Here is a 17,493-nt window from a genome sequence, read left to right on the forward strand (position 1 = left end):
CACCTTGCCTGGCCTCAGATCCCATTTCTTTCCCATGCAAGAAATGGTCGTCGAGAATCAGGACCAGGAAATGTATATGGGTGTGGGCATCCTGTTTTGTCAGAAAGCAGCGAAATTATCAAAGATAAATTTGTTCCAAGTTCACAGATCCTATTGAATAACTGGCCTGTACTCTTAGGAAATGTCAAGGTCACAAAAGACAAAGAGACTGAGGAGCTATTCCACATTAAGTGACACTATAGAGACAGAGGTAAATGCAGTGTTTAATCATGGATTAGATCCTGGAACAGACTTTTTTTTTTTTTACATCAAAAACATTGTTGGTCAACTGGCAAAGTATGAATACACTCATAGATTAAATAATAGAATTGTATGAATATAAGTTTCCTAATATTGATCATTGCTCGCGATTATTTAACAGTATGTTCTGTTCTTTACTACAATATTTACAGGAAAAGGACACTGTGATTCGTTCTCAAGTGGCTAAAACGATATATATATGTATGCCTATATATGAGAGAGAAAAATAATTAAACAAATGTGGTAAAATGCTAACTACTGGGGAATCCGGGTGAAGGGCAGATGGGAGTCTGTTGTACTAGCCTTGCAACTTTTCTGTAAGTCTTATTTCAAACTAAAAAAAAATTACCAAAGGAGGCTGAGCGTGGTGGCTTACGCCTGTTATCCCAGCACTTGGGAGGCTGAGGCAGGCGGATCACCTGAGGTCAGGAGTTCGAGACCAGCCTAGCCAACATGGTGAAACCCCATCTCTACTAAAAATACAAAAATTAGCTGGGTGTGGTGGTACATGCCTGTAATCTCAGCTACTCAGGAGGCCAAGGCAGGAGAATTGCTTGAACCTGGGAGGTGAACTTTGCAGTAAGCTGAGATCGTGCCATTGTACTCCAGCCTGGGTGACAGAGTGAGACTCCAATTCAAAAAAAAAAAAAATCCAAAGGAAAAAGAAGTTCCCAGGAGCCAACACAAAAGCTCCCCTTTCCATACAAACTATATTTTAGTGAAACCACATAACCAATGAGGGAAAGTTCTTTATAGAATTTATACAGTTCATTGCAAGAGGAATAATAGAATCAGAAAACCATCATTTTATGAACTCCTATGACAATTATCAAAAATGAACACTAAGACCTTGAGGCAGAAGCTCAGGTTGATGGAGGGAACAGGCTGACTTCACTGGCCAATCCCAGTGTCGTCAAACTTGGGGTGACAAATATAGCCCTGTGAAGAATTCTGGTCACAAATTTGAATGCATTTGCATACAGTCCAGCCTTTAGAGCTCAGCGCAGGAAGTGCATCGCATAGAGGAATAGGAGACACTATACCCTGACCACCCCCTCAGCCAAGTCCAGGTGAATATTCTGTAAGACCTGGCTTCTCTAGCAAATCAATGTCAGTTTTTAAAAAAGATGAGAAGACTTAGCTGGGCGCGGTGGCTCACGTCTGTAATTCCAGCACTTTGGGAGGCTGAGGTGGGCGGATCACCTCTGGTCAGGAGTTCGAGACCAGCCTGACCAACATGAAGAAATCCCATCTCTACTAAAAATACAAAATTAGCCGGGCATGGTGGTGCGTGCCTGTAATCCCAGCTACTTGGGAAGGCTGAGGCAGGAGAATTGCTTGAGCCCGGGAGGCGAAGGTTGCGGTGAGCTGAGATTGCACCATTGCACTCCAGCCTGGGCCACAAGAGCAAAACTCTGTTTCAAAAAAGATGAGGAGACTGTTGTGGAATAAAAGAGACTTGGGGGCACAATTAATTGCAGTGGGTGGCTCTTGTTTGGATTCTGATTTGAACAAACCAACCAATTTCTTATTTTTTAAATTAAAAAATTTTTTTTTTCAGTCTCACTCTGTCACCCAGGCTGGAGTGCAGTGGTGCAGTCTCAGCTCACTGCAACCTCTGCCTCTCACGTTCAGGCGATACTTATGCCCCAGACTCCCAAGTAGCTGGGACTACAGGCACGCGCCACCATACCTGGCTAATTTTTGTATTTTTAGTAGAGGCAGGGTTTTGCCATGCTGCCCAGGCTGGTCTCGAACTCCTGAGCTCAAGTGCTGGGATTACAGGTGTAAACCACTGCGCCCTAAACCAAGCAATTTCAATAATCGGATATTAAATAACATTAAGGAATTATTACATGTATTAAAGGTGACAGTGATATGGTGATTATGTTTTTTTAAAATGTTCTTATTTTAGAAACAGGGTCTCACTCTGTCACCCAGGTTGGAGTGCAATGGCTTAATCATAGCTCACTGCAGCCTCAAACTCTTGGGCTGAAACAATCCTTCCCCCTCAGCCTCCTGAATAGCTGGAACTACAGCAACGCCACAACGTCCAGCTAAATTGTTTATTTTTTGTAGAGATGAAGTCTCACTTCATTACCCAGGCTGGTCTCAAACTCCTCTGCTCAAGTGATCCTTCTGCCATAGGCGTGAGCCACCGCAATTTAGATTATTTTATTTCCTTTTTTTTTTTTTTTTTTGAGACAGAGTCTTACTCTGTTGCCCAGGCTGGAGTGCCATGGCGTGATCTCAGCTCACTGCAACCTCCACCTCCCGGGTTCAAGCGATTCTCCTGCCTCAGCCTCCCGAGTAGCTGAGATTACAGGCCTGTGCCACCACGCCTGGCTAATTTTTGCAGTTTTTAGTAGAGACGGGGTTGCATCATGTTGGCCAGATCTTGAACTCCTGACCTCAAGTGATTTGTGTGCCTTGGCCCCCCAAAGTGCTGGGATTACAGGCATGAGCCACTGAGCCCAGTCTAAATTCTCTTATTTCCAAACACGAATTCGTTCCCTTTTTTCCCAGCAGTCAAGGCTTTAGAAAATATGGCTGTCATGTCCTTCTTGTCCTTGCCTGGTGGTCTGGTGTCTGCTTTGACCCCCACCACCCCGCCAAACCTCATCACCTGCCCTTCAACAAAAAGTAACTCAATATGTGGCCAAGACCTCCAGCTTATATAGCATGGTCAAAAAAGACCAATAAAGTTGTAGATAAGAGATAGGACAAAAGTAAGTGGCTGTAGGCTTTTAAGGGTGGGAAACTGGGAGAACACTAAAGGAGGAAGGAAGGCTTGTAGATTCCTCTGGTGCCCTCTCTGGGCTGGTAAGTCTCGAGTGGTCTCCAGTAAAGCAGAATTTCTGTGCCTGCCTTTAGGCAAAAAAGGGGAAGGGTAGAGAAAGCTTTTCCTGTGTTTGCTGCTTTTGTTTTTGTTTTTGTTTGGAGATGGCGTCTCACTCTGTCGCCCAGGCTGGAATGCAGTGGCCAGGCTGGAATGCAGTGGCGCCATCTCGGCTCACCGTAACCTCCGCCTCCTGGGTTCAAGTGATTCTCCTGCCTCAGCCTCCCGAGTACCTAGGATTACAGGTGCCCACCACCACGACCAGCTAAATTTTTTGTATTTTTAGTAGGGATGGGGTTTCACCATGTTGACCAGGCTGGTCTCGAACTCCTGACCTCGGGTGATCCACCTGCCTCAGCCTCCCAAAATGCTGGGATTACAGGCGTGAGCCACCACACCCAGCCTGTTTGCTATTTTTAAATTGCCTTTAGCTCAAAATAATTTTTATGCCACAGTGGCATATTTTGGGGCATAATAGTCTGGTTTCTTACCCTTGCAAGTGTCGTTCCCAAGTGCACGCCCCAATGAACTGCTTGTGCACAAATCTCCATAGGACCTGTTTCCAGGTGACTCAAGCTCAGGCAATCAGTCCCAGGAGTGGTCCTAACAAACAGACTCTAACATGGGATTTGAAGCTGGATCACCCTCTGACAGTGAGGACCCCATCACTAACCTATGTAGGGTACTGATAGCCCAAAGTTGTCAAAACTTTCCCTGAAGGTAGCCTGGGTGGAATCATGGTGGAACAGAACCGACTATCTCCAAGGCCTCCAACAGGAGGGTCATTTTATACCTCCTTATGCGCCAGTGTGGAGTGGAAGAGTCAGGACACATTCCAGGGTAGGGGGAGAGGACACGGTACCCTTGAAATTTGTTTATTTTGATGACTGAAGGAAGACAGGATTTATATTCTCAGGGCAAAAAGTTCAAACATTAGAGATAAAGCTAAAGCCTTTTCCTTCTCTCCCTCCTTCCCTCCTTTCTTTTCTTTTCCTTCTTCTTTCTTTTTCTTCTTTTTGAGACAGGGTCTTATTCTGTTTCCCAAGCTGGAGTGCAGTAGTGCAAACAGGGCTTACTGCAGCCTCAACCTCCTGGGCTCAAGGGATTCTTGCACCTCAGCCCCCTGAGTAGCTGAGACTATAGGCGTGCACCACCACACCTGGCTAATTTTTAAATTTTTCTTTAATTTTTACATTTATTTATTTATTTATTTATTTATTTATTTATTTATTTATTTATTCGTATAGAGATAAGGTCTTGCTGTGTTACCCAGGCTGTTTTTGAGCTCCTGAGCTCAGGTGATACTCCCATCTCAGCCTCCCAAAGTGCTGGGATTACAGGCATGAGCTACTGAACCTGGCCTTCTGATTTTTCTGTAGAGACGAGTCTCACCATGTTGCTGAGGCTGGTCTCAAACTCATGGATTCAATCAATCCTCCCACTTTTGTTGCGGTAAACTGAGGAACGGAGAGACCAATATGACCTCCCAAAGTTTAAAGCCTTTCTTTACTATCACACTTGTCTTTAAGGGCGGAGGGGAGATCCTTTCTTGGCAACCATTTCAACCCCACTGTTAGTAGTATGTTATATACCCCTCTCTATAGAACTCTCTAGGTAATATTTATGAGGGTGTAACATAAATGAGATCATATTACACCACTGCTGTGCAATTGCTTGTTTTACTTAACCATGTGTCTTTTTTCTTTTTCTTTTTCTTTTTTTTTTTTTTTTTGAGACAGAGTCTTGCCCTGTCGCCCAGGCTGGGGTGCAGTGGCACGATCTCAGCTCACTGCAACCTCCGTCTCCTGGGTTCAAGAGATTCTCCTGCCTCAGCCTCCTGAGTAGCTGGACTTACAGGCACCCGCCACCACACCCAGCTAATTTTTGTATTTTTAGTAGAGATGGGGTTTCACTATGTTAGCTAGGCTGCTCTCAAACTCCTGACCTTTGGATCTGCCCACCTCGGCCTCCCAAAGTGCTGGGATTACAAGCGTGAGCCATTGCGCCCGGCCGACCATGTGTCTTAAGGATCTTTCCTTGTAGGTAGGTAGCATGGCTTCATCCCTTTTAACTGCTGCTAACTGCTGCATAATAGCCTGTAAGTTAGGCTGTTCCCAATTTTTCTTATCACACAGATGTTGTTGTAAACATCCCTGGACATATTTCCGTGGACTCCAAAATATTTCTCTAGGGCAGATATATGTAGGATTATTCCATCATAGCGTATCTTGTTTAAATTTTAATAAATTATATAAAATTGCTTGACCATTTATTAAAGTTGATACAATTTTAATAATTATATCATATTACTATTAGCAGAGTGTAATATGACTTTCCCTATACCCTTGACAAAATATGACATTATCAACCTTTCAATATTTTGGTGCTCTGATAGTTTAAGAATTTTTTAAAAGATTATTGCTTTCATTTGCATTTGTCTGATTACTGAGGTTGAGCATCTTTTTTCATATTTATTGGCCACTTGCTTCAATGAATTTTCATACCCTTTGCTATGTTCTTTTCTTTCTCTGCAATTTAAAATAGAAAATAAAACACCCAGGTAAACAAAACCTAGACATTTTTGTGTGTGTATAATTTTTTTTTCCGTTGTGATAAACTGCAACTGCAGTTTCTCAAATGCCTTCAACCTGAAATAATCAATTTACTAAATCTGCATTTTTCTTTTTTGAGACAGGGTCTCGCTCTGTCACTCAAGCTGGAGTGCAACTGATCATGGCTCACTGCAGCTGTGTCCTCCTGGGCTCAAGCAATCCTTCCACTTCAGCCTTCCCAGGTAGCTGAGACTACAAGCACGCGCCACCACGCTCAGCTAATTTTAAAAAAAATTTTTTTTTGGTAGATTTGGGGTCCCTCTATTGCTCAGGCTGGTTTTGAACTCCTGGGCTCAAGTAATCCTACCGCTTCAGCCTCCCAAAGTCTTGGGATTACAGGCATGAGCCCTGCACCTGGCCCCAATCTGCGTATTTTCAGGTTGATCATCCTTAATTCCTTCAGTGGATAACATACATTCACATTGTTGTGCAACCATCGCCACCATCCATCTCCAGAACTTTTTCATCTTCCCCAACTGAAACTCTGTAGCCATTAGACAATAACTCTCCAGGCCAGGTGCGGTGGCTCACGCCTGTAATCCCAGCACTTTGGGAGGCCGAGGTGGATGGATCACTTGAAGTCAGGAATTTGAGACCAGCCTGGCCAACATGTTGAAACCCCATCTCTACTAAAAATACAAAAATTAGCCAGGCGTGGTGGCACGTGCCTAGAATCCCAGCTACTCTGGAGCTTGAGGCACGAGAATGGCTTGAACGCGGGAGGCAGGGATTGCAGTGAACCGAGATCACACCACTGCACTCCAGCCTGGGCAACAGAGCAAGACTGTGTCTCAAAAAAAAAAAAAAAAAAAAAAAGGATAATAACTCTCCAGTTTCCCCTCCTCTCAACCCCTGACAATCACCCTTTAACTTTCTGTCTGTATGAATTTGTCCAGTCTAGATACCTTGTATGAGTGGAATCACAGAATATCTGTCCTCTTGTGTCTGGTTTATGTCGCTGAGCGTAAGATGAGGGCTGCTTGCTTTTTGGCATGTCCAAAGCCTTGTGGGTTGTGGAGGATCCACTGGCCTGATACCTCTTGGAAGTGGGCAGTTGTCCCAACCGGGCCATGCTCCAGGGACCCCTCACTCCCAGCTGTGCAGCCCCCCTGAAGGGGGACCCCTCACTCCCAGCTGTGCAGCCCCCGTGGAGGGGGCAGTCCTCTTCAGTATGCCTGGACAGGGGTTCCCTTCTTCATGCCTCTCAAGGACTCCTCAGGGTGGAAGCAGTACAGCCTCAAAGCTAAGAGCCCCCAGTTCTGCACCAGGCAGAGTGGATTTGAATGCCTCCTGCTTCTTATTCACTAAGTTGGGCTAGTTACTTAGCTTCTCTATGCTTGGATTTTCTCACCTGTAAAATGCAGAGGTCGGGTGTGGTGGTTCATAACTGTAATTGCAGCACTTTGGGAGGCCAAGGTGGGAGAATGACTTGAGCCAAGGAGACTGAGGCTGCCGTGAGCTGTGATGACGCCACTGAACTGCAGCCTGGGCGGTAGAACAAGGTCCTGCCTACAAAAAAAAAAAAAAAAAAAAAGGCAGATGCCAGCACTAATAATCATAGTGGATACTTTGCTGTGCTACCCTTATCTCTCATTAGGAATGAAGGATCTTTAAGGATCTTTCCCCCAGTTCTTGGAGTGCTGCTGCTGTCAAAAAGCCTCCACTGTCATCATGTATGGGGGTGGGGGTGCTACTTCACTGGGGAGAGTAGCTTCACAACTACTCCCCAGAGTGTCTGCTCAGCTTCTACTGAGACTGCATCACAGCTCTCCCTCCTCCCTGCGCTGAGTCCTCTCCCTTTCCTCCTCCTCCTGCAGGTCTTGACCTGGGAGCACCCCTAACAAACCTCTTACATGCCTACCTCCACCTCCGTTGGCTTCCTGGAGACTCAACCTGCCACGTATCATGTTTCTCACAAGGACTAAATTGCATAGAACATAAAGTTCTAAGCTGGGTGCTGTGGCTCACGCCTGTAATCCCAACACTTTGGGAGGCAGAGGCGGACAGATCACTTGAGGTCAGGAGTTCGAGACCAGCCTGGCCAACATGGTGAAACCCTGTTTCTACTAAAAATACAAAAATTAGCCAGGCATGCCTGTAATCCCAGCTATTCGGGAAGAGGATGCATGAAAATTGTTTGAATCCTGGAAGGCAGAGGTTGCAGTGAGCCAAGATTGCACCACTGCACTCCAGCCTGGGCGACAGAGAGAGACTTCATCTCAAAAAAAAAAGAACATAAAAGTTTTTATCCCAGAGCCAGACACAGCGAACAATAAACATTAGTTGATATTATTATACTTTCTTTTCTCTCATGGTTACAAATGAAAAAATAAATAAAATTCCTCTCAAGAGGCCAAAGGGGGCTGGGTGTGATGACTCATGCCTGTAATCCTAGCACTTTGGGAGGTGAAGGCGGAAGGATCACTTGAGGTCAGGAGTTTGAGAACAGCCTGGCCAACACAGTGAAACCCTGTCTCTACAAAAAATACAAAAATTAGCCGGGTGTGGTGGCACGTGCCTGTAATCCCAGCTACCTAGGAGGCTGAGGCCGGAGAATCGCTTGAACCCGGGAGGCGGAGGTTGCAGTGAGGGGAGATCACACCACTGCACTCCAGCCTGGGTGACAGAGCGAGACTCTATTTCAAAACAAAAACAAAAAGTCCCAAGGAGAGACCACAATATGTGCTCATGGTGCCATTCTGACTGGGATCTTTTATCTTCAATGCTATATATACACACATAGGTATATACATGCTTTATTGAGATATAATTAACATACCATACAATTCATCTATTTAAAGCATACAATTCAATGGCTTTTTGTACATTCAGAGTTGTGCAACCATCACTAATCATTTTAGAACATTTTCATTACGTGTCCTCCCCCACCAAAAACCCCTGTACCCATCAGCAGTCACTTCTCTTCCCTCCACCCCACCCCCAGCCTCTGGCAACCATAAATCTACTTTCTGTCTCTATAGATTTGGCTATCCTGGACATTTCATGTAAATGGAATCATACACTATGTGGTCTTTGTGTCTGACTTCTGTCACTTAGCCTGATGTTTTCAGAGTTCATCCATGTTGCAGAATGTATCAGTACTTCATTCCTTGTTACTGTTGAATATTCCGTGATGTGGATAGATCACATTTTGTTTATCCATGCATCCAGTTGATGGATGTTCTTTTCACCTTTTAGCTTTTTTTTTTTTTTGAGACAGAGCCTCCATCTGTCACCCAGGCTGGAGTGCGGCAGCGCAATTTTGGCTCACTGCAACCTCTGCCTCCTGGGTTCAAGTGATTCTCCTGCTTCAGTCTCTGCAGTAGCTGGGATTACAGGCATACCATCACGCCCAGCTAGTTTTATTTTTATTTTTGTATTTTTGTATTTTTTTAGTAGAGAAGGAGTTTCATCACGTTGGCCAGGCTGGTCTTGAACTCCTTACCTCAGGTGATCTGCCCACCTTGGCCTCCCAAAGTGCTGGGATGACAGACATGAACCACTGCACCTGACCACCTTTTAGCTATTATTTCCGCTTTTTGGCTATCATGAATAATGCTGCTCCAAGCATCCATGTACAAGTTTTTATGTGGACATATGTTTTCATAGGCATATGCCTAAGAGTACGTACATATTCTTTTGGTTATACACCTAAGAACGGAATCGCTGCATCATTTGGTATCACTTTAATATTGGGAGAAACTGCCAGTTTTCCAAAGCAGCTGCACCATTTTGCATTTCCATGAAGAGTGTGTGAGGGTTCCAATTCCTCCACTTCCCCACCACTTGTTATTATCTGTCTTTTTTATTATAGCCATCCTCGTGATGTAAAGCGGTGTCTCATTTTGCAGTTTTTGATTTGCATTTGATTGACATGTTGAGCATCTTTTCATGTGCTTATAGGTTATTTGTGTATCTTTTCTGGGAAAATGTCTATTTAGATCTTTTGCTTATTTATTGAGTCTTATTCAATGTTTTGAGTTTTGTTTTCTTCATCTGTAAAAGAATGTTACAGCCTTCATAGAGCAGTGATTAATGAGAACATTTATTTGCAAGGCACACAGCACAATGCTCTGCAGGGCACTTGGCATGCACTCCAAAAAGTTATCAAAACTTCCTGTCACCTCGCCTTGCAAGTAGAAACCAAGTGGAGTTCGTTCTGCATTACGTCACCTACCATAGTGTTTTGCATGAAGACAGGCTCAATAAATGTCTGAGAGTAAATGGACCAATTCGCAACATTCAATATTCAAATCTGAATCCTCTGTGCTTTGCCCCCTTTCTCCCATTTCTCTCATTGAACCTTTTCTTCCTGGAACAATTTTCTTAATTTTATTCCCCTTGCCAGCTGCCTCCTCTTCTGAAATTTAACTTGCAGTATCATTGAAGCTGAGTACAAAGAGAACCAAAGACACCACCTGTGGCAGTCCCGAGGTGAATGTGATAAACCATTGAAGGAGCTGAGCGTCTGACAGCCTGTGAGCATAGCCTGTCCCATCTTAGTAAGAGCCACAAAAAGTAATTAAAGTACTGAAAAGAATGAGAAAAGGGAGATTTTCAAAAACGCTGATTGCAGACTGAGCTATTTAACACGGTTCAGCAACCCTGGTCTGAGGAATTTTCACTTGTAGAGGACTCAGGCCGCCATCAGGCCCGAAGAGTCCAGGTTGGTGGGGCCACCCCCCGCGGTGTGGAGCCTGCAGGGGGCCACGACTGGGTGGAGAAAAGGAATGTGATCATTCAGCCGAGTGGTAAGTCCAACCCATTTCACGCGCACTCAGCCTGCACTCTACGTGCTCTGGTAAAGCCCAGCTGAGGTGCCTAGGGCAGGACTTGAAAGGGCAAGCACAGGTGAGGGAAGGTGTGACTGTCAGCCCAGTACCAGACACCACGGTGAGATGTGAAGCTGGGTGTGTACGGAACTGCTGGTTTTACCTTAGGCCTGGGACAATAGGGAATGTGAAAAGCAAGGGTGTGTGTGTGTGTGTGTGTCTTGGCGCCAGCTGCAGTACCGCCGTCTGAAACCCCCTGAAACCCTGGGCCACCCTCTGAATCTGCTGCTCGAGGGCAAGCCTGGGAGCGTCAGGGGGAGGAAGGTGGAGACACAGGTGTCCCAGAGGGCAGGGACTGGTTTCAGCTCATCTTGGTATTCCCGGGCCCAGCTTGGTGCCCAAGGACCGTTCGTGGAGCTCATGAAATGCTCCCCCAGGCCCGGCACGGTGGCTCACGCCTGTAATCCCAGGCCGGGTTGGGCCGCATTCTCATTGGACGATGGCCCTTGTCAATCACTGAGGGAACTAGATCTTGTGTGTGGCCGGACATCCGGGGCTTTCCACCCTCGGCGTGGGGCGGGCTTGAGGTGGGGAAGATGGAAGGACGCGATACCCAATGGGGATCAAGGCCTTTGGCTTCGCGGCAGATTGGCAGGTGCTTGAACCACTGAAATGCCGCAGAGGGATACCGGCGCTATGGCAGTGATTGGTTCACTTCGCGGGTGGGTGGTATTCTCCGTGCGTTGGTCCCTACAGTACATAAAACGGGCACAGTAGCATAATTAACGCGTAAGTAAAACCGCTGCCGGTGAGTTTTGGGAGTATTTTCGCTTTTTTGAAAGTTAGTATTTTGGCTCTCACAAAGCCTCCTGATTTTAGTAGGCTTTCCCTGGAATTACCCAGATTCCTTTTCGTTACCTTAGTTAAGGCACCCCCTCCCCGTGCAGGGTCAGGGTTGGAAAACTACCGCGCTGAGCCCAAATTACCGCCAAGATCGTCGGAAATGTGCGCAACTCATGAGCTAAAGCGGAGATTTAATGGATGGTATTCAGTAGAAAATGGGACAAGACATGAATGGACAGTTTACAGGAAAAAAAAAAATGCAAGGGGCCCCTAAACATTTAAGTGGGTGCTCAGCCTTTTTCATAATCAGAAGAACGCAAACGAAAACCTCACTGAGCTAAGGCTTCTGATCCATCAGATTGTCAAAAATCCAAAAGTTTAACAAGCGAGGTACGCTGTTAAGGACAATACAGGAACCTGATCGGTCCTGCATTGTTGGGAGGGAGTGCAAATTTACCTTTGACCGGCAATCCACCTCTAGAATCTACTCTGAAAGTAAACTTGCACAAATATGAAAACAGCATACGCGCAAGGTTTTATTTGTAGTGGCACTGTATGAATTTGCAAGACTGGAAACCATGCAGATGTCCATGAGAGGGGGAGTGGCTGAGTAAACTGGTACATCCGGGCTGGTACTACAGCCCAGCTGACTCTGTGGCGTTAAGAAAAATGAGGAAAACGACAATATTTTCTATGGCGTGATCTGTCTCCAGAGATGATGTATATTGGCTGCTACCGTTAGCAAAAAGAAGCACCGAAACGATAAAACCAAAACTGATAAAATTGATAGCGTAAATGGTGGAGAATCTGGTGGAAGCCCTAGAGGGGTTCCACCAAAAGAAAAATAAGGTGACAATAATAATAGTAAAAAGAATCTGTGGCAGTAGGAATTTGCCAGGCTTCCTGTTCTGGAACCCAGCACTAGACCCGGAAAGGCATGTTTGGCTGGGTGGGCCTCAAGTTACTTATAATTGGTGGCCATGCTATAGCCTGAGTGAAGGATTTCTGGTACCCTGCCCCTCTCCAAAAAGACGTCTCTTTGGGAACTCTAGAACTGGAATGGTCCATCAGCACCTGCCTTTTGGCAGAGAGGGCAGGCCTTCGTACCCCACTAGTGACTTGGTTTGGAGGTGGGCTGCCCCCAGAACAGGATGTAATCTTGGGCAAGGCAGCTGCTGTCAGGCTGGGCACAACCTCCCCCTCAAGGCTGTGAGGAGGGAAGAAAGGAAACAACTTCTACTTTCTTTAAAGTAGGAAACCCCCTCATCTGCCACCTCTCCTGCAGTGAGAAGTAGAGACTAGACGTGGATACTCCCACATAGGATACTGGGGCCTAATGGATGACTGTGGGCCTCCACCAGGCCCAGGTGACCCTGCAGATATGATTCAGAGGCAGCCTCTCACTGCTGTTCATCAGCAGCCTGATTCCATGTGGACCATGCTGTTGCTTTCAGAAATCATGGTCTGCCTGGACCTAGCCAGGCTCACTGTTGAAGTCTTGTTATGTGCTCTTCCTTCCAGGCCCAGAGAGCTGCCCAGTAGATCAACTTAGGCTTTCTATCAGGCTCTAAGTACAGGCAGGTCCTTAGGACAAATTAGAATAAAACAATCTCAGAGTGATCTGGTCTTAGTATAATTACTTACATTTTCAAATTAAAAAAAAAAAAAAGGAAAACCAGTAACAAATCAGCCACGGCAGAGAGGGGTACTGGGAGTTGATAGAAAATTTGTCCTCAGTTGTAGGTTACTCTTAAAGCAGCTTAGATTGCATGTTTTCTTCAGGGTCATTGGAAAAGGTGGTTACCGTCAGTCCAGGAAGTGGGGAGCCAGCTAATTGTATCCAGATGGAGGTACAGTGGACGCTTTGAGGGAAGGAGGCCCTGAAAAGTCTCTAGCAAGCAGGCTTTGGTAAACAGAACTGCAGATACTGACGAGTGACAGTCCACTGCTATTTGTGTCATGTAGGCAGGCCAGCCTGGGGCAGGGTTCTCAGCAGTGATGGAGGGAGGGCAGGGGAGAGATGCAAAGGCTTTGAGACTGGTTCCCATCGCTGGAAAGAGGCTCTGTGCACCTGAATGCTTTAGGTTCTCTCAACCCCCACACCCAGAGAGAGTTCCATTGGGATTGGCTTCTGTAGGCCTCTGTGGCTCTTAGGTTCTTGGTGGCAGTGACATACATACTGGTGATTCTCTGACATGGCTGCCAGATAGACATCTTTCTCTCGGTGTTTACGCTCTTTCTCCCACACTGCTGTTTCTTTCTGCCCTCCTTTATGCTTTTTAGCTTAGATTTGGTTCATTCACTGAAATGAATCTCTGTGAGCTGATGAGAACAATCTCAGATGAGGTAGCAGAAATGGTGTCAACAGAGGCCAGCACTTACGGGGAATAGATAGGAGCCACCCAACACCACAGCAAACCAGCAGTGTTTCCATGAAGTGTCCAAGGCCAGGGGTGGGGCCTGGGCGGTGGACACCCACCACCGAGGAAGAGGAGGATGCTGAGCACTTCAGACACTGGCTTCCGAGTGCCCACCAAGCCCTGTCCTGGACCTCATAGGAAACTCAACTGGAACAGGTGTCTCCCCAACATCCATGTTCCCTTTTATCACAGATCCCCAGTGAAATTCAGTTACCTTCTCCTCCAGATGGCCATGTATTCAGGGGATGCTGGGCCCAGCCCCAGGCTCCAGGGGTCTAGGCCAATCATGCTGGTCCCATGTCCTTGCCCATGATTGGTTGAAACATGGGCACGTGCCATATTCTGGCCAATTGGGATCTGAAGGGATGTGGGGCGGGGACATCTGGACCAGTTCCCTTACGCCTAGAGACGCAAGCAAGACATGCCCTTTTCTTGCTTCTGGATGAGATACCTGAATTCCTGCAGCCATCTTGCCACCATGAGGAGAGCTAGTCTCCAGTAAAAGCCCACAGTACGAGGAAGACTGAGCTAAGAGAACTGCAGCTTGAGCTCCGACCATTCTGGGCCTGGAGTTGTTCTAACTCTTGGCTTCTCACGTGAGAGAGCCCTGTTCTTGTTTAAGCCAGTTGAGTTGGAGTTTTCTGTCGTTGCAGTCAGAACATCTTAGCTGGTACAAGTGTACAAAAATTCCTTCAGTTTACTTTTCCCAATGCCATCAGGATTTTGACTCAAGTACACGAGTCATTCCTGTTTGGTATAATCAGAAAAGAAAGAAGAGGGAGAAGAAAGTGGGCAATGGAGACACAGGAGCTTTGCAGCGCAGCCTTGGGAGGGATAAGGGCACCTGTGGGTTTGCCCTGCCCACCGATGTGCATTTAGGGGACAGAGACATTAGCTGAGGTAAGGGGTCCCCAAGACCTGAGACGGAACAAATAATTTTTTTTTTTTTTTTTGAGACAGAGTCTCACTCTGTCACCCAGGCTAGAGTGCAGTGGCGCGATGGCTCACTGGAACCTCCGCCTTCTGGGTTCAAGCGATTCTCCTGCCTCAGTCTCCTGAGTAGCTGGGATTACAGGCGTGCGCTACCACGCCTGGCTAATTTTTGTATTTTTAGTAGAGACAGGGTTTTGCCATATGGGTCAGGCTGGTCTTGAACTGCTGACCTCAAGTGAACAGAGAATTCTCAAATCATAACATGGTTAAATGCTTTTGACAAAACACATTAAAACAATTTCAAGAAGGAAAAAAGCACTGACCATAAAAAAAGAAAAACACTCGTATTTGGATCCAACAACAGACACAGAGAGTGAATGGTCAGCAAAGAAACAAAAGGAATCAGAGTGGAACAGAGAGGGGCTCCCGAAAAACCCCTGGCAGGCAAGAGGCGACGGCGGGAAGTTAACCTCATGATGGTGAGCATGAGGCATGGAAATGCCACTGCTCCACTTTTTTTAAGGTAGTGTGTTGATTGAGCTTTATTTCAGCAAACAAAAAATATTTCTAAGAACTTGCATAGGTTCTGTCGTTAGCATACCCTCCCTAACTCAGTTTGCTCAAGAACTGTGAATTGTCCTGCCAGTGGGGTGATCAGAAATGGGACCTGCATGGTATGAAGGACCAGTTATCCCCATCATTGTATGTTCACTCACAAAGACAGAACAGTCCCCTCCGGTGTCACAGGCACTGTTCTGTAAGATCACTTTGGCATTTTATTGAATACTTTCTGGTGAGGTTCTCTTTCCCTGCACACAGGCTTTTCTTCCCTAAAGGCCTTTAACCTGCTGAAAGGTAGGGACCAAGTTGAGTATTTTATTTCTTCTGTCTACAGCATCCAGCATAGTTCTAATTAAATACAATTAGGCAAGTACTCAAATAAGTCTTGCCTAATTATATTTAAAGTAAGTATCCTGCTTAAGTGAGAGAAATTCTTGGCAGATCTTACCTCTAGTACTATTGTTTAGTGCCAGGATGGAAGGTGAGTCTCTGAATTAGACTTTTTGCTGAAAGAACGCTCCCAGCTGGGCATGGTGGCTCACGCCTGTAATCCTAGCACTTTGGGAGGCCGAGGCAGGTGGATCACCTGAGGTCAGGAGTTCGAGACCAGCCTGGCCAACATGGTGAAACCCCATCTCTACTAAAAATACAAAAATTAGCTGGGTATGGTGGTGCATGCCTGTAATCCCAGCTACTAGGGAGGCTGAGGCAGGAGAATCACTTGAACCCAGAAGGTGAAGGGCACAGTGACCAGGCGCCAGAGTGAGACTCTGTCTCAAAAAGGAAAAGAAAAAAATGCTCTCCTTTAGCTGGATGTAGTGGTACACACCTGTAGCCCCAGTTACTCAGGCTGAGAGGAGGATTTTGTGCGCCTGGAAGGTCAAGGCTGCAGTGAGTCATGATGGCACCACTGCACTCCAGCCTGGGTGACAGTGAGACCTCGTCTCAAAAACAAAAACAAAACAAAACAAAAAAACCAAGAATGCTCCCCTACAGCTTTCTTCCCTACAGTTACAGAAGCTTCCAGAAATCCTCGTAAGGCAGAATAAGAGTGTAGTATTGGCCGGGCATGGTGGCTCACGCGTGTAATCCCAGCACTTTGGGAGGCCAAGGTGGGCGGATCACCTGAGGTCAGGAGTTCGAGACGAGCCTGGCCAGCATGGCAAAACGCTGTCTCTACTAAAAATACAAAATTAGCCAGGTGTGATGGTGCATGCCTGCAATCCCAGCTACTCGGGAGGCTGAGGCAGGAGAGTCGCTTGAATCAGGGAGGTGGAGGTTGCAGTGAGCCAAGATCACGCCACTGCACTCCAGCCTGGGAGACAGAGTGAGACTCCATCTCAAACAAACAAACAAAAAAAGATTTGGATCAGGAGAGGGCCTCAGAGCCCAATAACAGCTGGAACCTCACCAGCAAGCAGAAACCAGAGGGGTCAGGGACTTTGTCTTCTGAATAAAACAATTTTGATTCCTGCAAAGTAATAGACACATTGCAAGAACTCGGCAAGTACCTATAGAATGTACGCCTGCATCTACGTTTATAAGGGAAAATTAGGCCTACAGAAGTCTGGAAAGAACAAGGGCATGGGGCAAGGGTGGGGACAGCGTCAGGCATGGCCGCTGTGCATCCCGTGGGCGCAGTCTACATGTCGTAGAGCCGGAGCTGCTCCTGCACGTCGCCGTCGGACATCTCGCCAAACGTCTCCTTGTTGTCTTTCATGAGCTTGAAGATGGCAGCCAGCTGTTCCTTCTGAACTCTGTCGAGAAGAAAGGACAAAGAGGAAGAAGGTGCTCCTAGCCCACTGGGGAGAGAGGGAGCCTGTGTGCAGCCGGCGGAGTTGGGACTCTCCTCTCTCTTGTGTGACTGCGGTTGCTTTTCAGAACAAGAAGAAAATGAAAATAAAACCCACTTAGAACATAGGAGCTGGTTGGGTCTGACACACGCAACTTTTGAGGGCTCTAAAAACTGGGATGCGAAATCTCAGGTTTGCCGGGGAGGTTTGGGGACCCCAGGTATCACTTAGGTGCTCTGTGCCTCAGTTTCCCTTTGGGCCTCATTTGAATGTTGACTGCACGTCCCACAGTGATGTAATGAGGAAGAAGATAGGCTCCATGAAGCAGCTTGAGGTAGTACTATGAAGAAGTAGGTTAGAAACAGCCTTCGTTGAGAGGAATGAGCCGAAAGTGGAGAAAGAAAAAACATTATCAGCTGG

The 17,493-nt window shown here is 46.4% G+C and overlaps 1 protein-coding gene across 2 annotated transcripts in view; it reads right to left on the reverse strand.

Moving 5' to 3' along the window:
• Nucleotides 1–15,472: 15,472 nt before the first annotated feature.
• Nucleotides 15,473–17,493, reverse strand: part of MXRA7 (matrix remodeling associated 7) — a 34,625-nt gene continuing 32,604 nt past the window's right edge. For both annotated transcript variants that reach the window (XM_001153166.7, XM_054670715.2), the window contains exon 4: nt 15,473–17,037. In XM_001153166.7, the coding sequence (XP_001153166.2) occupies nt 16,923–17,037 (115 nt within the window). In that variant the 3' untranslated portion in view covers nt 15,473–16,922. The remainder of the gene's footprint in view (nt 17,038–17,493) is intronic.

The sequence above is a fragment of the Pan troglodytes genome, chromosome 19 (genome assembly GCF_028858775.2).
Source record: "Pan troglodytes isolate AG18354 chromosome 19, NHGRI_mPanTro3-v2.0_pri, whole genome shotgun sequence".
Taxonomy (NCBI): Eukaryota; Metazoa; Chordata; class Mammalia; order Primates; family Hominidae; genus Pan; species Pan troglodytes.